Here is a 20,562-nt window from a genome sequence, read left to right as displayed (position 1 = left end):
AAAGCAGAAATTGTTCCTTAATTTTAACAAAAAGTAATAAGGCTATTCTCACCAAAGGACAAGACGTGAGTTTAAGGGAGGCAATAACTTTCAACTCATGACAAAACCTTTTCTGTAACCACCAATCTTATGGAAAAGGCATTTACAATGAGAGGTATATAAGTAACAGAAAAAAATTCCTACTAAATTATATAACAACTTTACAAAATGAATGAACAGAATCATTTCAAATGACACTACTCTATCTGCATACATCCCCCAAATCATTAAATACAAATAGGCTACACAGTTACACATTTTAACCCATGAGTTCAGTTCAGTTCAGTCACTCAGTCGTGTCCGACTCTTTGCGACCCCATGAATCGCAGCACGCCAGGCCTCCCTGTGCATCACCAACTCCCGGAGTTCACTCAAACTCACGTCCATCGAGTCAGTGATGCCATCCAGCCATCTCATCCTCTGTCGTCCCCTTCTCCACCTGCCTCCAATCCCTCCTAGCAGAGTCTTTTCCAAGGAGTCAACACTTCACATGAGGTAGCCAAAGTACTGGAGTTTCAGCTTTAGCATCATTCCTTCCAAAGAAATCCCAGGGCTGATCTCCTTCAGAATGGACTGGTTGGATCTCCTTGCAGTCCAAGGGACTCTCAAGAGTCTTCTTCAACACCACAGTTCAAAAGCATCAATTCTTCGGCATTCAGCTTTCTTCATAGTCCAACTCTCACCTCCATACGTGGCCACTGGAAAAACCATAGCCTTGACTAGACAGACCTTTGTTGGCAAAGTAATGTCTCTGCTTTTGAATATGCTATCTAGGTTGGTCATAACTTTCCTTCCAAGGAGTAAGCGTCTTTTAATTTCATGGCTGCAATCACCATCTGCAGTGAATTTTGGAGCCCCAAAAAATAAAGTCTGACACTGTTTCTACTGTTTCCCTATCTATTTGCCATGAAGTGATGGGACCAGATGCCATGATCTTCATCTTCTGAATGTTGAGCTTTAAGCCAACTTTTTCACTCTCCACTTTCACTTTCATCAAGAGGTTTTTTAGTTCCTTTTCACTTTCACTTTCTGCTATAAGGATGGTGTCATCTACATATCTGAGGTTATTGATATTTCTCCCAGCAATCTTGATTCCAGCTTGTGCTTTTTCCAGCCCAGTGTTTCTCATGATGTACTCTGCATAGAAGTTAAATAAGCAGGGTGACAATATACAGCCTTGACCTACTCCTTTTCCTATTTGGAACCAGTCTGTTGTTCCATGTCCAGTTCTAACTGTTGCTTCCTGACCTGCATATAGGTTTCTCAAGAGGCAGGTCCAGTGGTCTTGTATTCCCATCTCTTTCAGAATTTCCCACAGTTTATTGTGATCCACACAGTCAAAGGCTTTGACATAGTCAATAAAGCAGAAATAGATGAGACCCATGAGAGCATATGCTAAATACAAGTATTAAAGATGTATATATAAGTATGTGAGATCATAAAGTCAATGTCAAGAAATAACAGAATCTAGAAGGAAAAATGTTTTCTTAAATGTACAAACACGGCAAAGGATGGTCAGTTGGAAAGAACAGGGCAATGTGGAAATGTACCCCAGTACACGTACTTGTGTGGGTACAGAGCCACTGTGTACAAGGCAGAGCAGACAATCACAGTGAATAGAATCGAAATCTTCACCTAGCGGCACGTGACACTGGACTCAACTCTTCAACCTTTTCATGTACAGGCACCAAAAATTTCTCCTTCTATCCTTAGATAAGATTTTACTAATATACAGTACAAAAGATTAAGTTTCCCTTACATTTATTTCAACAATAGCCTACCCTCAGTTACCTTATAACAGTACTTTCAGTTCAGTTCAGTTCGGTCGCTCAGTCACGTGTGACTCTTTGCGACTCCAGGAATGCAGCACGCCAGGCCTCCCTGTCCATCACCAACTCCCAGAGTTCACTCAGACTCACGTCCATCGAGTCAGTGATACCATCCAACCATCTCATTTTCTGTTGTCCCCTTCTCCTCCTGCCTTCAATCTTTCCCAGCATCCAGGTCTTTTCCATTGAGTCAGTTTGTCCCATCAGGTGGCCACAGTATTGGAGCTTCAGCTTCAACATCAGTCCTTCCAATGAATATTCAGGACTGATTTCCTCTAGGATGGACTGGTTGGATTTCCTTGCAGTCCAAGGGACTCTCAAGAGTCTTCTCCAACACCACAGTTCAAAAGCATCAATTCTTTGGCAATCAGCATTCTTTATAGTCCAACTCTCACATCCATACATGACTACTGGAAAAACCAGAGCTTTGACTAGATGGACCTTTATTGGCAAAGTAATGTCTCTGATTTTTAATATGCTGTCTAGGTTAGTCATAGCTTTTCTTCCAAGTTGCTAGGCCTTTTAATTTCATGGCTGCAGTCACCATCTGCAGTGATTTTGCAGCCCAAAACCATAACGTCTGTCACTGTTTCCATTGGTTCCCCATCTATTTGCCATGAAGTGATGGGACCAGATGCCATGACCTTAGTTTTCTGAACATTGAGTTTTAAGCCAGCTTTTTCACTCTCCTCTGTCACTTTCATCAAGAGGCTCTTTAGTTCCTCTTTGCTTTCTGCCATAAGGGTGGTGTCATCTGCATATCTGAGGTGATTGATATTTCTCCTGGCAATCTTGATTCCAACTTGTTCTTTATCCAGCCCAGCATTTCTCATGATGTACTCTGCATATAAGTTAAATGAGCAAGGTGACAATATACAGCCTTGATGTACTCCTTTCCCAATTTGGAACCAGTCTGTTGTTCCAGGTCTAATTCTAACTGTTGTTTCTTGACCTGCATACAGATTTCTTAGGAGACAGATCAGGTGGTCTGGTATTCCCATCTCTTTCAGAATTTTCCACAGTTTATTGTGATCCACACAGTCAAAGGCTTTGGCATAGTCAATAAAGCAGAAATAGATGTTTTTCTGGAACTCTCTTGCTTTTTCCATGATCCAGCAGATGTTGGCAATTTGATCTCTGGTTCCTCTGCATTTTCTAAAACCAGCTTGAACATCTGGAAGCTCACGGTTCAGGTACTGCTGAAGCCTGGCTTGGAGAATTTTGAGTATTACTTTACTAGCGTGTGAGATGAGTGCAACTGTGCGGTAGTTTGAGCATTCCTTGGCATTGGCTTTCTTTGGGATCGGAATGAAAAGTGACCTTTTCCAGTCCTGTAGCCACTGCTGAGTTTTCCAAATTTGTTAGCACTTTAACAGCACCATCTTTTAGGATTTGAAATAGCTCAACTGGAATTCCATCACCCCCATTAGCTTTGTTCATAGTGATGCTTCCTAAGGCCCACTTGACTTCACATTCCAGGATGTCTGGCTCTCGGTGAGTGATCACACAATTGTGGTTATCTGGGTCATGAAGACCTTTTTTGTACAGTGCTTCTATGTAATCTTGCCACCTCTTCTTAATATCTTCTGCTTCTATTAAGTCCATACAGTTTCTGTCCTTTATCGAGACCATCTTTGCATGAAATGTTCCCTTGGTAACTCTAATTTTCTTGAAGAGATTTCTAGTCTTTCCCATTCTATTGTTTTCCTGTATTTCTTTGCACTGATCACTGAGGAAGGCTTTCTTATCTCTTCTTGCTGTTCTTTGGAACTCTCCATTCAAAGGGTATATCTTTCCTTCTCTCCTTTGCTTTTCACTTTTCTTCTTTTCACAGCTATTTGTAAGGCCTTGTCAGACAATCATTTTGCCTTTTTGCATTTCTTTTTCTTGGGGATGTTCTTGAGCACTGTCTCCTATACAATGCCAGGAACCTCTGTCGATAGTTCTTCAGGCACTCTGTCTATCAGATCTAATTCCTGGAATCTGTCTGTCACTTCCATTGTATAATCGTAAGGGATTTGATTTATATCATACCTGAATGGTCTAGTGGATTTCCTTACTTTCTTCAATTAATTTTAGAAAGGCTTAAAACTTAAAATTATCTAATATCTTTGTGCACATCGTTTTCTCCCATAATTTCATATAAAAATAAAAGAGTCTATTCACTTCATATCAGAAGATATGACCAAACTGGACTTTGCAAGCTTCTTTTCTGAAGCTCAGCGTTCAATATTTGTGAACAATTATGTCTCACTCTCCAGGACTTCAAAAATTCTTGATAATCATGAAACTGCATAATAAACATTAAAGAACTAGAACAATGATGCTAGAAGACAAAGAAGATGTTCATAAATTCTATATTACTAAAATGCAACATTAATGTAAATATCCACTGGGGGATGAACATGTAGATATACATTCAAATGCTACATGTTAATGTCAAGAAAATGAGTGATCTTTGAACTTCTGCCAAAAGTCATTTGAGAAAGAAAAGGTTTTTAAGGGAATCACATTAGAAAGAGATAAATGACACTGTTAAACAAATTAACCCTTTCCTCAAATTCTTTCAAGGCAATAGATAGATAATCATAGCAGGCGCTAATCCAAGACTTTCGTAACTTCCCTACCTCGCTAATTATGTGGCAACTGAAAGAATCTCTTGGCATAATGAGATGTTGGTTAAATCCAGTTATCTGCCAATTCCATTCCTACACTTAGAGAAAACACAGATCCGTGACTCCTGACTTCACTTTAAAGGCAGGGCTTGATCTCAGCCGGTCCTTGGTGCTACCTGGCAACACTACTGTCCTCTCCGGGTGACTCACTCTCATCGACAGGGCAAGTCCACATTTTCTCCTCTCATCTGAAACATGAATAGCATTTACCCCACCCTCATTCTCATGTGTTATGAAAAAAATAAAAGCCATCAGAATAAAACTTCCAAGCGTGCCCCTCAACCCATTTATACAGATCTATAGCCATGCACTCTGTCTTCCCTCCTATTATTATGAATAAATGGTCTAAGTTCCTACTGAAGCTCATATAACCCAACATCACTGTCTCTCACTTGATCAAATAAATTGCTCCAGCACTCTCTCTTAAATCCACAGCTCCCTCTCCACTGTACAGTTCCCATCATAATAGAAAATCCTGTCCTTTCTGAAAGAGTAAATCTTGACCACACATCCCTCTCTAAAAATAGCCCCATTTCTCTATTCCTTTTTATCACAAAGGACATCATAACCACGGTCTATACTTCTTGTCTCTAATTCTTCTCTTCCTGTTTTCCTTAAGCCTACTCCAAACAAGCTTTTGCCCCTGCCCTCTACCAAAACCAGTCTGTTAAAGGTTAACAGTAACCTCTGCATAGCTTAATTTAATGGTAAATTCTCAGAATTCATTTACACAACTCCCATCAGTAGAATCTGACATGCATGCATGCTAAGTTACTTCAGTTATGTCCAATTCTTTGGGACCCTTATAGACTGTACCACACCAGGTTCCTCAGCCTATGGGTACTCCAGGCAAGCATACTACAGTGGATTGCCATGCCCTCCACCAGGGGATCTTCCCTACTCAGGGATCGAACCCAAGTCTCTTAAGTCTCCTGCATTGGCAGACAGGTTCTTTACCACCGGCGCCATCTGGGAAGCACTGGTGTCAAAATCTGACACCACTCATCATATCCTCCTCCTTCACACCCCTTCTTCACCTGGCTTCCTGGATACCATGCTCTCTTGTTTTTCCTTCAGTCTCATTAATTATACTCTCTCTGTTGCCTTTGCTGGTTATTCCTCATTGCCTTAACCTCTTAATATTGGAGGGTCGCCAGGCTCAATCCTTGAACCTTTGCTCTTTTCTGTCTATGGAATCTCATACACAATCTTGGCTTTAAATATCATTTATTCATTGATGATGCCCTAATTTACATCTCCAGGTTTAGGCCACTCCCTCAACTCTCAACCCTTGTATCTATAATTTCTCACTGACATCTTCAACTGGATATGTAATAGGCATCTCGACATACAAAAAAAAAAAAAACAAACCAGTACTCCATGTTTACCATATGGCTGACATTACAAGTGTTCATCAGTCCAGTTCCCCTCTCCTTGAGGGCACAGGAATATGGTAAGGCCACACGACTTGTTCTGGCCAGTGTAATGTGAGCAGAAGCACCACATATCACATCCAACAGAAAAACAAAAAGTCCATTTGTGATTCTCTAACTGTTGCCTGGAAAATCCCATGGATGGAGGAGCCTGGTGGGCTGCAGTCCATGGGGTCGCTAAGAGTCAGACGTGACTGAGCGACTTCACTTTCACTTTCCACTTTCATGCATTGGAGAAGGAAATGGCAACCCACTCCAGTGTTCTTGCCTGGAGAAGCCTGGTAAGCTGCAGTCCATGGGGTCGCACGGAGTCGGACACAACTGAAACAACTTAGCAGTAGCAGCAGCAAGCTCATTGGAAAAGACCCTGATGCTGGGAGGGATTGAGGGCAGGAGGATTAGGGGATGACAGAGGATGAGATGGCTGGATGGCATCACCGACTCGATGCACATGAGTTTGGGTGAACTCCGGGAGTTGGTGATGGACCGGGAGGCCTGGCGTGCTTCGATTCATGGGGTCACAAAGAGTCAGACACGACTGAGTGACTGAACTGAACTGAATCTCTCTATCTCTCTTATGGCACACCTAAAATGCTTTGTGCTCCATCCAGATGATGTACTTTCAAAACATAAGCCTTCACTAACCAGGTTTCCTTAGTAATGGCAAAGATCTTCCCACTGACTCACATGGGACAGGTACCATTAGCAAGAAATAACCCTTTATGATTAACTGAGATTTTGCCGTTCTTAGTTATCACAGTACACTGTGGCTACCCAGACTAAACAACCCCACATATTTGCTGTCACACAGCACTCTTCTCCACTTCAGCAAACTCCATCCTTCCAGCTGCTCAATCAAAAACCTTGAAGTCACTCTCGACCCTTTCTTCTCTCACACCCCACATCCAATCCATCAGCATATCCTGTGCCTTCAAAATACATTACGGAAAAACCCAAATGAACTTTTTGGCCAACTCAATAAATACAGAATCTTACCACCTATTGGTTTCTCTACCACCATTCTGCTCTTCAAAAGACACTGGTTAGAAAATCAAAGACAAACCAGACTGGGAAAAATATTTACAAAGCATATATATATATATATATATATATATATATATATATATAATAAAGGTCTTGTATCCAGAATATAGAAAATTGTCAAAGCTCATCAATAAGAAAGCAAAACACTCAATTTTGTAAAAAGCAAAATTTTAGTAGACATCTCCCAAAAGAAGACATAGATAACAAATAAGCACATGGAAAGATAAAAATGCTCACCATTATTAGTTACTGGGTAATGCAAATTAAGTAAAAATCACAATAAGTGTGAGAGGTAAGAGAGATTCAAGAGGGAGGGGATATATGTATACCTATGGCTGATTCATGCCTATATATGGCAGAAACCAACACAATTGTACAGCAATTATCCCCCATTTAAAAATACATATATCCTGCCTCACTCAAAGGTATGCTTTTCTTGGACTACCCTGATGGTCGAGTGGTTAAGAATCCACCTGCCACCGCAGGGGACACAGGTTCAATCCCTGGTCTGGGAAGATCCTGCGTGCTGCAGGGCAACTAAGTCTGCGTGCCACGACTCCTGACCACGAGCTCTAGAGCCTAAAAGCCATAACTACTGAGCCGTGCCCTGCAACTACTGAAGCCAGGCGCCTAGAGCCTGTGCTCTGCATCAAGAGAAGCCACCGCGACCAGAAGCCCGAGCACCATAACTAGAGAACTGCCCCTGCTCGCCGCAACTAGAGAAAGTCCACGCAGCAACAGAGACCCAGTGCGGCCAAAAATAAGTACATTAATTAAAAAATGTTTAAATTTGTATTCTTTTCTGAGTGATAAGATATCAGGAGAAATAAGTGACTACAAAGCAGAGTCCCTTGGTACAAAGTCATAGGGACTCTCAGCCAAGAAGAACCACCTGTAAGTAGGTCCCACAGTTGACTACTGCCATCCCGATACATAAGCACTCCTCTTTGGCTACAGTTCCCTAGGAGTTGGATAATTTCTTTGAACTCATCTTAGAAACCTGGCCTCATTTCTCCTTTTTTAATACCGTCTTCACCTGCCATTAAACTTATACTGACCCTTTTTCCATGACCGTAGTTTGCCCTAAATTTTTTTAAGAACTGAGGAATGGCCATAGCGGGTGTCCTCAGTTCATGAGTCTTGGATGTAAAAGCCCCTTGGCTTGGATTCCTTGCCCTCTGTCTCCTCATTTCTCACTGAAGTAAAAAAATCACGATCTATCTCTGTTTCATTCACCTCCCTTGCTTTTCTCCTTGAAATCCTAAATTCCACTCATTATTGTCAATTTTAGCCTCTTTCTAACACATGAATCTACCCACTTCTTTCATAAGCTGCTATAGTTATGCATTTTCTGGGATGTGATTCCTTTGTCATAAAATAAAATATAAAATAAAAGGATAGCACCCACTTATGTTTAAAAAAGCTAGCCCCATGACTCACCTCGTTTCCACCAACTGCCTTGGTTAATATCACCGCAGAAGACACAGGCGGAGGCATGCAACCTACTGTCTGCAACCTGAAATAGAAAACAAAGAGCAATTATAAATAGGTTTCTTTTTTTTTTTTCCAATTATAAAATTTTCACTACATTCATTCTAAAACAGCAGAGCTGGGAGAACATTTATTGGTGCACATGTTCTGTCAAGTTCAGACAATTCTGTATGAGCCAACACAGCTTAGTAGAAACTCTCACTCCATGCCACAGATTTGAGTGATCTCATTTTTAAAATTATTTAAGCTCTTATACAATTCAAAAAACAGTCAGATTATGGTGAGTATAATGATCGAAAATAACCCAAACGGTTTATCATTTGGTAAGTGTATATAAGCTTAGTTATTTTCAGGCATCTTTTCCTTATATGTTTTATAGGAAGGCTTTTGGTAAAAATAAAACTTTAAAACCTCTTGCAGGGCTTCCATGGTGGCTCAGTGGTAAAGAATTCGAATGCCGATGGAAGAGACAGAGGTTCGACCCCTGATCTGGAGAGATCCCACATGCTGTGGAGCAACTAAGCTTGTGTGCCACAGTCTTGCCTGGCAGCCAAAACTACTGAGCCCACATGCTGCAATTACTGGACCTTGAACACCCTAGAGCTTGAAACAAGAGCCAGTACTGCAATGAGACATCCATGTACCTCAACTACTCAGTATTGTCAATCACCAAAACTAGAGAAAAACCTCAGCAGCAACAAAGACTCAGTGTAATCAAAAATAAATAAAGTTATATATATATTTTAAAAAACCTCTTGCAAAGTTCAAATGTATTTAACAAACACACAAGCTTACATTTGTTAATTCCTTTCCACAAAACAGCAATTCTGAAACTCATCTCATAAAAGACATTTTCATGTTGCTATAATATCATTGTAAAATAGGCATCATACAATCATATACTGCAAGGAGATCCAACCAGTCCATACTAAAGGCAATCAGTCCTGAATGTTCATTGGAAGGACTGATGTTGACGCTGAAACTCCAATACTTTGGCCACCTGATGCAAAGAACTGACTCATTGGAAGAGGCCCTGATGCTGGGAAAGATTGAAGGCAGGAGGAGAAGGGGATGACAGAGGATGAGATCGTTGGATGGACATGAGTTGAGTAAGCTCCAAGAGTTGGTGATGGACAGAAAAGTCTGGTGTGCTGCAGTCCATGGGGTCACAAAGAGTCGGACATGACTGAGTGACTGAACTAAATTGAATCATATACTTAGATTCAGACCCTGCAGTAAATTCTAGTGTCTATTCTAAATTTGGTTCTTATTAATTATGTACATACTCCCTAGTTGTAATTAGAAGTCTATTCTGTTAGTTTAGAATAGAAAAATATATTGCATCACAAGCAAATGAAATTATGAGTAGTAAATCCAAGTATTAAAGATAAAAAAAAATTATTCAGCATTCATACAGAATATACATTCTGGGGACAAGGAGAAACTGGCCCAACTAAAGTGGAAAGTTTATACAAGGAATCAAGGACATAGAATACCTGACTAATATTTGAATGTAGGATCACAGGTGATTTTTTATTCTCTTTTGTAATAATGTATTATCTGCTGCTGCTACTGCTGCTAAGTCGCTTCAGTCGTGTCTGACTCTGTGTGACCCCATAGACGGCAGCCCACCAGGCTCCCCCATTCCTGGGATTCTCCAGGCAAGAACACCGGAGTGGGCTGCCATCTCCTTCTCCAATGCATGAAAGTGAAAAGCGAAACAAGTCGCTCAGTCATGTCCGACTCAGCGACCTCATGGACTGCAGCCTACCAGGCTCCTCTGCCCATGGGATTTTCCAGACAAGAGTACTGGAGTGGGTTGCCATTGCCTTCTCCAAATGTATTATCTAATATTTACAAATGAATTTATATTAGCTCTGAAATAAGAAAAAATAAAGGTTTTCATTAATTTTGACTGAAGACTTAAGAAAAAATCCTTATATGGAATTTCAGTTCAATTCACACGAATATAGGAATTTTTTTTTTTTTGGCCATGCCTCATGGCTTATGGGATCATAGTTCCCATACCACGGATTGAACCTGGGCCCTTAGCAGCAAGAGCATAGAATCCTATCCACTAGACCACCAGGGAATCCCCAAATATGGTCTTCTTTTAAGGTCTATTTTCCCAAGTGATGTTCAAGTAGTGTCTGATCATGAATTTCCAATCTCTCACCCTTTCTTGTGATCATCATCGTGAACATCATTAACACTTACTAGGCTTTACTAGACAATAGACACTTTACTCATTTATCCCTCATGAGTATTTAAGATAAATACTACCATTCTCTTTCTGAAAACTGAAGTTAAGAAAAGAGTTAAGTGATACAACCAAACTCACAAAACCACTTATCCAGGACTAAGTTATTCCTGAATCCAGGGACAACGACTTTAGCAAAGCCTGTTCCTCCAGCCTCTGCCTTATATATTCCTTGCCATCAATACTAGTGATAAGCCCTCTCAGGTATTTTCAATCTTTCTAGCTTTTTCAATCTTTCCCTCTCTTCTGGTCTCTTCCTTTCTATGTACAAAGGAGGAGAGTTCTCAACATCTTAACAAAAAAAAACCTAATCTATACATTTAATATATATGCTTTCTATAGGTAGGATATTACACAAGGGTATTAAAAAGAAGTATAAGGCATCATTTCTGCCTTCAAGAAGGCAAAACATTCAACACACAAATGTAGATAACTAACCTCAAAATTAGTATTGTTTCCTCAAGATATAGTCCTACCTTTATCACTGTGGCTCACTGCTGTGCTCCACTTACTTGACCCCAAAGCTCATTCTCTCTCTACTCCCCTGGAATCTGACTTATGACCCTCCTAGTAAAAGTGTATGTGCACACACATGCTCAGTCTTGTCTAACTCTTTGCAACCCCATGGACTGCAGCCCACCAGGCTCCTCAGTTCACGGGATTCTCCAAGCAAGAGTACTGGAGTAGGTTGCCATTTCCTCCTCCAGGGGATCTTCCCCTCCCAGACTTCCCACCCCAAGTCTCCCATGGATCCTGACTTGGTGGGCGGATTCTTTACCACTTGAGCCACCTGGGAAGCCTCTCTAGTAAAAGCAGTAACCTTATAAATCACCAGAAATCTCCCACTCACTAAATTCAACATCCTTTTCCCTACATTCATTCTCCTTACCTCTTTGCTTCTCAAAGCACTCTATTCTCTTGGTTGTCATAGTACAGCATCATTCTAATTTACCTTGTGTTTTAAACAAACCCATTCAAGTTTTTTGCTGGCTACTACTTTCTTCTTCTCAATCTTATTTTCAAACCTGAATGGATAAGAATACTTAAAAATTTCTATTGCTAAACCCAGCCTCCATTCCCAAATCTGTACATTGCTGCCTAAGACAACCACCTTGAACTAAACTTGTCTAATACGGAATTTATGTATTTTCTAAGAAATCAACTTTGCCTCTCAATTGACTTTTTTCTGTCAATGGATCAGTTTACTCCTAATGAACTAGTTTGAAACTTTGGAGTTAAGCGGAGCTCCACTTAGTCTTAATAAACCAATCAATCACCACAACCAATTTTCCACTGTTTTCCATGACTATTGTCATCATCCCCCTTCAGATGCTTTTTTGCCCAAGTCTAAACATATCTAAATGCCTACTCAATGTTCTCTCTACCTCTACTCTTTCCTTTTAACACAAAAAGTTAAGGGAGTATGTACTCAGAATACATTTATTTCAGTGATTTAAACAGGATCCTGATACAAAAGTCAGCAACTCCCTCTAGTTAACATACTGAGTGTGCACTCCCAAATTGGGAGCGGACAGAGAAAAAAATGAGTGAGGAAAAGCTTTCTCTAAGTGAGGCAGACTAAGTCTGTACTCCTTTCAGTTCAATATCCTGAGCTGTGGAATTGTATGCTTTTTTTTTTTTTTTATTTAGCATATGAAGATTACAAACTCTACTCTGCCTACACACCCAGGACAATACTATCAGATAATCTTCCTTAATGACCACTCTTGAGCATACGTTCTCCTGTTTAGCACATTTAAGAATTCTCCATCATCCACAAATTTAAACCCAAACTCTTCAGATCAGTAGGTCCCACATTTTGCAGCTTGGCCTTAAGGAAACTTTCTATCTTTGTCGCCCACTAATGCTTCATGTTTGAATTCTCTACTTTAGAGGTATACCATCCATGCTGAACTTCTTCCCCTCAGTTCAGTTCAGTCACTCGGTCAAGTCCGACTCTGCAACCTCATTACTGCAGCACGGTCCTTCACCAACTCCCAGAGCTTGCTCAAACTCACATCCATCAAGTTGGTGATGCCATCCAACCACCTCATCCTCTGTCGTCCCCTTTTCCTCCTGCCTTCAGTCTGTCCCAGCATCAGGGTCTTTTCAAATGAGTCAGTTCTTTACAACAGGTGGCCAAAGATTTGGAGTTTCAGCTTTAGCATCAGTCCTTCCAATGAACACCCAGGACTAATCTTCTTTAAGATGGACTGGTTGGATCTCCTTGCAGTCCAAGGGATTCTCAAGAGTCTTCTCCAACACCACGGTTCAAAAGCATCAATTCTTCAGTGCTCAGCTTTCTTTACGGTCCAACTCTCACATCTATACATGATTACTGAAAAAACCATAGCTTTGACTAGATAGACCATTGTTGGCAAAGTAATGTCTCTGCTTTTTAATATGCTGTCTAGGTTAATCATAGCTTTTCTTCCAAGGAGCAAGCATCTTTTAATTTCATGGCTGCAGTGACCATCTGCAGTTATTTTTGGAGCCCAAGAAAATAAAGTCTGTCACTGCTTCCATTGTTCCCCCATCTATTTGCCATGAAGTGATGGGACCAGATGCCATGATCTTAGTTTTCTGAACATTGAGTTTTAAGCCAGCTTTTTCACTCTCCTCTTTCACTTTCATCAAGAGGCTCTTTAGTTCCTCTTTGCTTTCTGCCATAAGGGTGGTGTCATCTGCATATCTGAGGTTATTCATATTTCTCCCGGAAATCTTGATTCCAGCTTGTGCTTCATCCTGCCCAGCATTTCTCATGATGGACTCTGCAAATAAGTTAAATGAGCAAGGTGACAATATACAACCTTGATGTACTTCTTTCCCAGTTTGGAACCAGTCCGTTGTTCCATGCCTGGTTCTAACTGTTGCTTCTTGACCTGCATACAGATTTCTCAGGAGGTAGGCAGGGTGGTTTGGTATTCCCATCTTTTAAGAATTTTCCACAGTTTATTGTGATCCACACAGTCAAAGGCTTTGGTGTAGTCAATAAAGCAGAAGTAGATGTTTTTCTGGAATTCTCTTGCTTTTTCTATGATCTAACAATGTTAGCAATCTGATCTCTGGTTCCTGTGCCTTTTCTAAATCCAGCTTAAACATCTGGAAGCTCTTGGTTCACATACTGCTGAAGCCTAACTTAGAGAATTTTGAGCATTACTTTGCTAGCATGTGAGATGAGAATGGATATAAGAGTTGGACTATAAAGAAAGCTGAGCACCGAAGAATTGATGCCTTTGAACTGTGGTGTTGGAGAAGACTCTTGAGAGACCCTTGGACTGCAAGGAGATCCACCCAGTCCATCCCAAAGGAAATCACTCCTGAATATTCATTGGAAGGACTGATGCTGAAGCTGAAGCTCCAATACTTTGGCCACCTGATGCAATGAATTTACTCAATGGAAAAGACCCTGATGCTGGGAAAGATTGAAGGTGGGAGGAGAAGGCAACAGTGGAGGTTGAAATGGTTGGATGGCATCACTGACTCAATGGACATGAGTTTGAGTAAACTCCAGGAGTTGGTAATGGACAGGGAGGCCTGATGTACTGCAGTCCATGGGGTCGCCAAAAGTCAGACACAACTGAGTGACTGAACTGAACTGAGATGAGTGCAATTGTGCAGTAGTTTGAGCATTCTTTGGCATTGCCCTTCTTTAGGATTGGAATGAAAACTGACTTTTTCCAGTCCTGTGGCCACTGCAGAGTTTTCCAAATTTGCTGGCATATTGACTGCAGCACTTTCACAGCATCATCTTTTAGGATTTGAAATAGCTCAGCTGCAATCCCATCACCTCCACTAGCTTTGTTCATAGTGATGCTTCCTAAGGCCCACTTGACTTCACATTCCAGGATGTCTGGCCTTCTTCCCCTATAACTGGTTATACTTACCTAACAAATCACAAGCAAGACCATTTTGATTGGCTACTATTCTATATATATATATATATATCCTACATGCATACATGTTAAGTCTCTTCAGTTGTATCCAAATCTTTGTGACTCCATCGACAGTAAGCCCACCAGGCTCCTCTGTCCATGGGATTCTCCAGGCAAGAATACTCGAGTGGGTTGCCATGCCCTGCTCCAGGGGATCTTCCCCACCCAGGGACTGAACCCACATTTTTTAAATTTCCTGCATTGGCAGGTGGGTTCCTTATCACCGGGATCACCTGGGAAGCCCCATATGTCCTTCTGCTGTTGCATATGTCCTACATATCCAACTAAACTAGAAAGTTCCCTGAATACAAGGAAAATGTTAGTCTTTTCCAATTTCTTGAGTGTTCTATGAAGGGCAGATACTCAGTAAATACTGGACTCGTTTGGGGGTTTTTTGGCCATACTGTGCAGCACATGGGATATCTTAGTTCCCCATCTGGGGATCAAATTCATGCCCCCTGCACTGAAAGTGCAGAATCTTAACCACCAGACCACCAACGAAGTCCCAAATACTGGTTCTTAATACACATCATACATTGTTGCTCTAAAATGATGTCATCATATTTATGTAGCATTTTATAATTTCTGGTGAAATTTTACATCATTCTCTCAAATTCAATTAAAACAGCACCCTTGATTCCCCCTCTTGTCCTAACCTTTCTCCCCCAGCTAAGTAAATGATGCCACCCATCACCCAGTAGCTCATACCCCAAATCTAGATGTCATCTTTGACTCCTCCCTTTCCTTATCTCTCTACACCCTATCCACCCATGGGTTCTGAGAGCTCTAATTTTAAAACATAATCTCCATACATCCATTTCTTTCTACTGCACTGCTACCTCACCACACTAACCTCCGAGCTGATCCCCAAGCTTTCTCTCAGGCCCTTCTACTATCTGTTCTCCATACTGGAACTAGAAGAATCATTTGCAGTACAAATCAGAACCACATCACTCTCTTATTTAAATCCCTCCAAGTAGCTTCACAAAATTAAAACTGAATGTTTTTCCATAGCCTGCAAAGCTCTATGGGAAGGGTCCTATCCACCTTTCCAACCCTAAGTCATATTACTCATCCTCTACATCATTAGGCTTTGGTCATCATTGTCACTTTGCTGACTCTAGAACATACCAGGCTTGTTCTGGCCCTTACACATTCTAATTTCTTTGCCTAGAACATTCTACCCCTAGAACTCTGCAGTGTAAATTAATCACCAGTCTATCCTCTCAACCATTTTCAACCATATCACACAGTTTTACTTCACATCATTTGTCTCTATCTTGATCACGGATTTACTTGTTTACTGACAATCACACCCAGAGTGTCCTTGACATGCAAAACTAACTGGCACTTGCCAATTTTGTTCACTGTTGTTTGTCCAAAACCTATAATTCCTAGCATATAATAGGAGCTAAATAAATAGCAAATAAATGAATGAATAACTGATCTCAATTGATGTCCCCAAAATCATTAATAAGCAGGCAATAAAAATATGATTATTTTCATTTTATAATTATAAAACATCTTCCCTGGTAGCTCAGTTGGTAAAGAATTTCCCTGCAGTGCAGGAGACCTGGGTTCAGTTCCCTGGGTTGGGAAGACTCCCTGGAGAAGTAAGTGGCAAACCACTCTAATACTCTTGCCTGGAAAATCCCATGGACAGAGGAGCTTGGTGGGCTACAGTCCATTGCAAGAGTTGGACACGACTTAGAGACTAAACCACCACCATAACTACAAAACAGGGAAATTGAGTTTTCAGACTAGTTTAAACCTAGTCTAGGTTTCAGACTAGATTAAAATGCAACTCTTAGGCCTGGAGTTCAGTATTTAAGCTGTTATACCATGATGCTAAAATGTAGCTAGTTTTAAACCACTTCAAATAATTTTTAAGTCATTTAATCCTTTTCACAAACATGGCAACATTTTTAATGGGAAAAAAGATCTTAACAAAAATGTATTGGTAATTCAATTATCCTATCAAACATAAAACAGAGCAAGTGAAAAAGTAAATGTTTGTCCTCTCTATATATTTTTTATTTCCTATATATTTTTAAAAACACATAGTATTTAGTAAGATATAGAATGCAAAAATTAAAGCACCCAACTTACAGCCTACATTATACACACAAACACAGATCTTACATCCTTTAGTGTCTTCCATTTTTCTCCCAACAGAAAACTGTCTCTCCTGGAACCATAAGGTTAAGTAAGAGTGCATCTTTTAAGATTCTGTTATAAAATAACTACAATAATGAACTTCCTTGATGAAACACTACCATTTTTAGGAATAATAATAATGTTAAAAGTGTTTTTATTTCCTTATATCACACATAAGCCCTCTCATATACAGTTGCCACAGAAATGATAACGTCACTAAAGATGCCCCATTAAAAGTGGACCCTTCAAAATATTTAAACATACCCTTTTAAAAGCCATTCATTGATGGGTGTGATTGATAAAAGCTGAAGAAAAAGCCATACTGCTGCTGGGAAGAATGCAAGTGTAAAGATCTGAATAAAAAGATGTAGTTTTATATGCACCAAAGCACTTGTCAGCTCCTGTGAAAATGAAGGACACAAAATAACATAGGTAAGAAAACTATTTCTGAAGAGAGATTGCTGCCAAAACAACATCACATGAATTAGGTTTCTTTTAATTGAGATACAGTTAACATACAATGTTGTACTAGTTTTAGGCATACAACACGATGATTCATTGTGTATACTGCAAAACGATCACCACAGTAAGTCTAGTTAATATCTATTAATTTGGAGTTATTTCAGAGCTAAAATTTTTTACCTGTAAGCATACGTATAAGAGATAGACTTTAAGAAAAAGAAACTCTTCACGGTAATTATATTTTTATATAAAACTTATGAAATATTCTCATTTCTTTCAAATACAATCACCATAACAATTTAGATTCATAAAATTCTGGAATACAGCTAAGCTAACTACCTTAACACTAGCATAGATTTCAGAATTGCTGACACTATAAACACACACATGGGATGCTATAGAAAAACCCACACAAACTTTTTGGCTAACTCAAAAGAATAAAATCTTGTTTAAAAATTTTGGCAGGACCTAGCATTTTAATTAAATTTGAGACCCTTTATTCATTACACCACACCTGGCAAGGCCTCAACTTGGCAAGATGTTACTAAATCTACACACAAATCATAATTTAAAAAAAATTTTTTCCCAATAATATTCTATAATTCCAAAGGGCTCTTTCCCCAAAATCTACTCACTAGATTTTTTTAATGGGTCTAGTATTACCTTTTTATTATGTGAATACATGTAATACAAAATAAGAAAACTATAAACCGGTATTTTTTTAATCACTAGATTTCTCTGTTAATATTTACTGAATAGCAGAGCTCTCTGCCATGCTCTGGACTTGCTATTTTTATGAATGTTACCTCATTTAATCCTGACAACAACTCTTATTAGGAAGATATTATCTGATGAGACCATTGAGACTGAGAGTGAATCAGAATCAAACCCATTTCTAGCAAGCTATCAAACCCATGCACGCCTGTTTCTACTAGCAAGTCACAGCACTGCCTCAAGAGGGAGAAGGTTTGCATGGAGACATGACATACCAGGAATACGCTGTGAGTCTCTCAGCTGGAAATGGATGTAACAGTAAACTGGGATTTCAATATGTCCAAACTAACAAGCATTTACATTTGAATTTCTTTGAGTTATGTGGTTATTCAGAGGAAATGAAACAAATTCAGAAAGTAACAGAAAACATATAAAACACGCAGTCTTTAAAACGCATTCAAAGATTCCACAGAGTCACTGATTATAAACTTAGCACTACAATGTCCCTCACCTTCCCTAGGTCAAGTTAAGTCATGAAGTGGCCTCAGAGACATTAGTCACCTCATGCGAGGAGCTGACTCATTGGAAAAGACTCTGATGCTGGGAGGGATTGGGGGAAGGAGGAGAAGGGGACAATAGAGGATGAGATGGCTGGATGGCATCACCGACTCGATGGACTCGAGTCTGAGTGAACTCCGGGAGTTGGTGATGGACAGGGAGGCCTGGCATGCTGCGATTCATGGGGTCGCAAAGAGTCAGACACGACTGAGCGACTGAACTGAACTGAACTGAACTGAAATAGTAGGTTAATGCATGCTCATTCACTGATCACCACTTTCTGCCATCTGTCTCAGCGGCTCCCACCCTTCATCTCTCTATGTGAACACACACTGGGAGACATGCAGATCCAATCTCAATGCATCTCTAAAGGCACAGGCATCTGTGGAACTTCAGGCAACCCGGATCTAACGGAGAACACACTGGGCCACCTGAAGCCACGCTGGGTGCCCACATCAGAGCTCACATAAAAGGGGCCATCTTAGACCGAACCAGACGTTTCACCCCAGAAAAAACCTGAGCACCAGCAGCTGGAAGAATTCTCAGGAGGCTTGAAACCAAATCGCACTCAAACACACTCAGAGGGATTCTACAAATACCAAATAACTATCAGTGGGTTCTTATTTTTTAAAAAATTAAAATGACTAGCCAGAATGCAGTAAACAAAGGTATTGGTATACAGTTCTCATAGGAATATAAAATGCTTTAACTTTTCTGAAAAGTAATTTGGGAGAGTATCTCAAGGACTAAAATATCACTCATATTCCTGCATTTCAAAATATTTTGGCTAGGCTTTTCACCTAAGGATATAAGAAGTGGTTACAAGCAATTATATATAGAAAGAACTGATAGTCACAGCATTATCTATTACACTAAAATCGGGAATCAACATATATGTCCAAAAGTGGGAGAATAACTAATAACTTAGGGTAGCAACAGAGTGTTAAGAGCTATTAGAAAATATGTTAAAACTGTGTAGACTACCCCAGTGTTCATCGCAGCACTGTTTACAATAGCCAGGACATGACAGCAACCTAGATGTCCATCAGCAGATGAATGGATAAGAAAGCTGTGGTACATATACACAATGGAGTATTACTCACCATTAAAAAGAATGCATTTGAATCAGTTCTAATGAGGTGGATGAAACTGGAGCCTATTATACAGAGTGAAGTAAGCCAAAAAGAAAAAAACCAATACAGTATATTAACACATATATATGGAATTTGGACCGTGAACTTCCAGATGTTCAAGCTGGTTTTAGAAAAGGAAGAGGAACCAGAGATCAAATTGCCAACATCCACTGCATCATCGAAAAAGCAAGAGACTTCCAGAAAAAAAGCTATTTCTGCTTTATTGACTATGCCAAAGCCTTTGACTGTGTGGATCACATTAAACTGTGGGAAATTCTGAAAGAGATGGGAATACCAGAGCACCTGACCTGCCTCTTGAGAAACCTATATGCAGGTCAGGAAGCAACAGTTAGAACTGGACATGGAACAACAGACTGGTTCCAAATAGGAAAAGGAGTACGTCAAGGCTGTATACTGTCACCCTGCTTATTTAACTTATATGCAGAGTACATCATGAGAAACGCTGGGCTGGAAGAAACACAAGCTGGAATCAAGACTGCCAGGAGAAATATGAATAACCTCAGATATGCAGATGACACCACCCTTATGGCAGATAGTGAAGAGGAACTAAAAATCCTCTTGATGAAAGTGAAAGAGGAGAGTGAAAAAGTTGGCTTAAAGCTCAACATTCAGAAAACGAAGATCATGGCATCTGATCCCATCATTTCATGGCAAATGGATGGGGAAACAATGTCAGACTCAATTTTTTTGGGCTCCAAAATCACTGCAGATGGTGACTGCAGCCATGAAATTAAAAGACGCTTACTCCTTGGAAGGAAAGTTATGACCAACCTAGACAGCATATTGAAAAGCAGAGATATTACTTTGCAAC

General features: G+C 40.1%; 1 protein-coding gene across 7 annotated transcripts in view; it reads right to left on the bottom strand.

Moving 5' to 3' along the window:
- Positions 1-20,562, bottom strand: part of SLC10A7 (solute carrier family 10 member 7) — a 319,349-nt gene that overhangs the window by 282,563 nt on the left and 16,224 nt on the right. For 5 of the 7 annotated variants that reach the window (XM_086346478.1, XM_086346480.1, XM_086346479.1 and 2 more), the window contains exons 3-4: positions 17,128-17,264; positions 8,461-8,536 (exon numbers count right to left, since the gene is read on the bottom strand). In XM_086346478.1, coding sequence (XP_086202604.1) covers positions 8,461-8,536; positions 17,128-17,264 — 213 coding nt within the window. The remainder of the gene's footprint in view (positions 1-8,460; positions 8,537-17,127; positions 17,265-20,562) is intronic. The other 2 variants (XR_015144154.1, XM_086346482.1) reach the window with 1 other exon arrangement.

Source organism: Bos grunniens, chromosome 17 (genome assembly GCF_055505025.1).
Source record: "Bos grunniens cultivar Pamir isolate PY7600 chromosome 17, Bosgru_T2T1.0, whole genome shotgun sequence".
In the NCBI taxonomy this organism is placed as follows: domain Eukaryota; kingdom Metazoa; phylum Chordata; class Mammalia; order Artiodactyla; family Bovidae; genus Bos; species Bos grunniens.
Note: the sequence above shows the minus strand (reverse complement) of the source record. Positions and strands in the feature narration are given on the sequence as shown.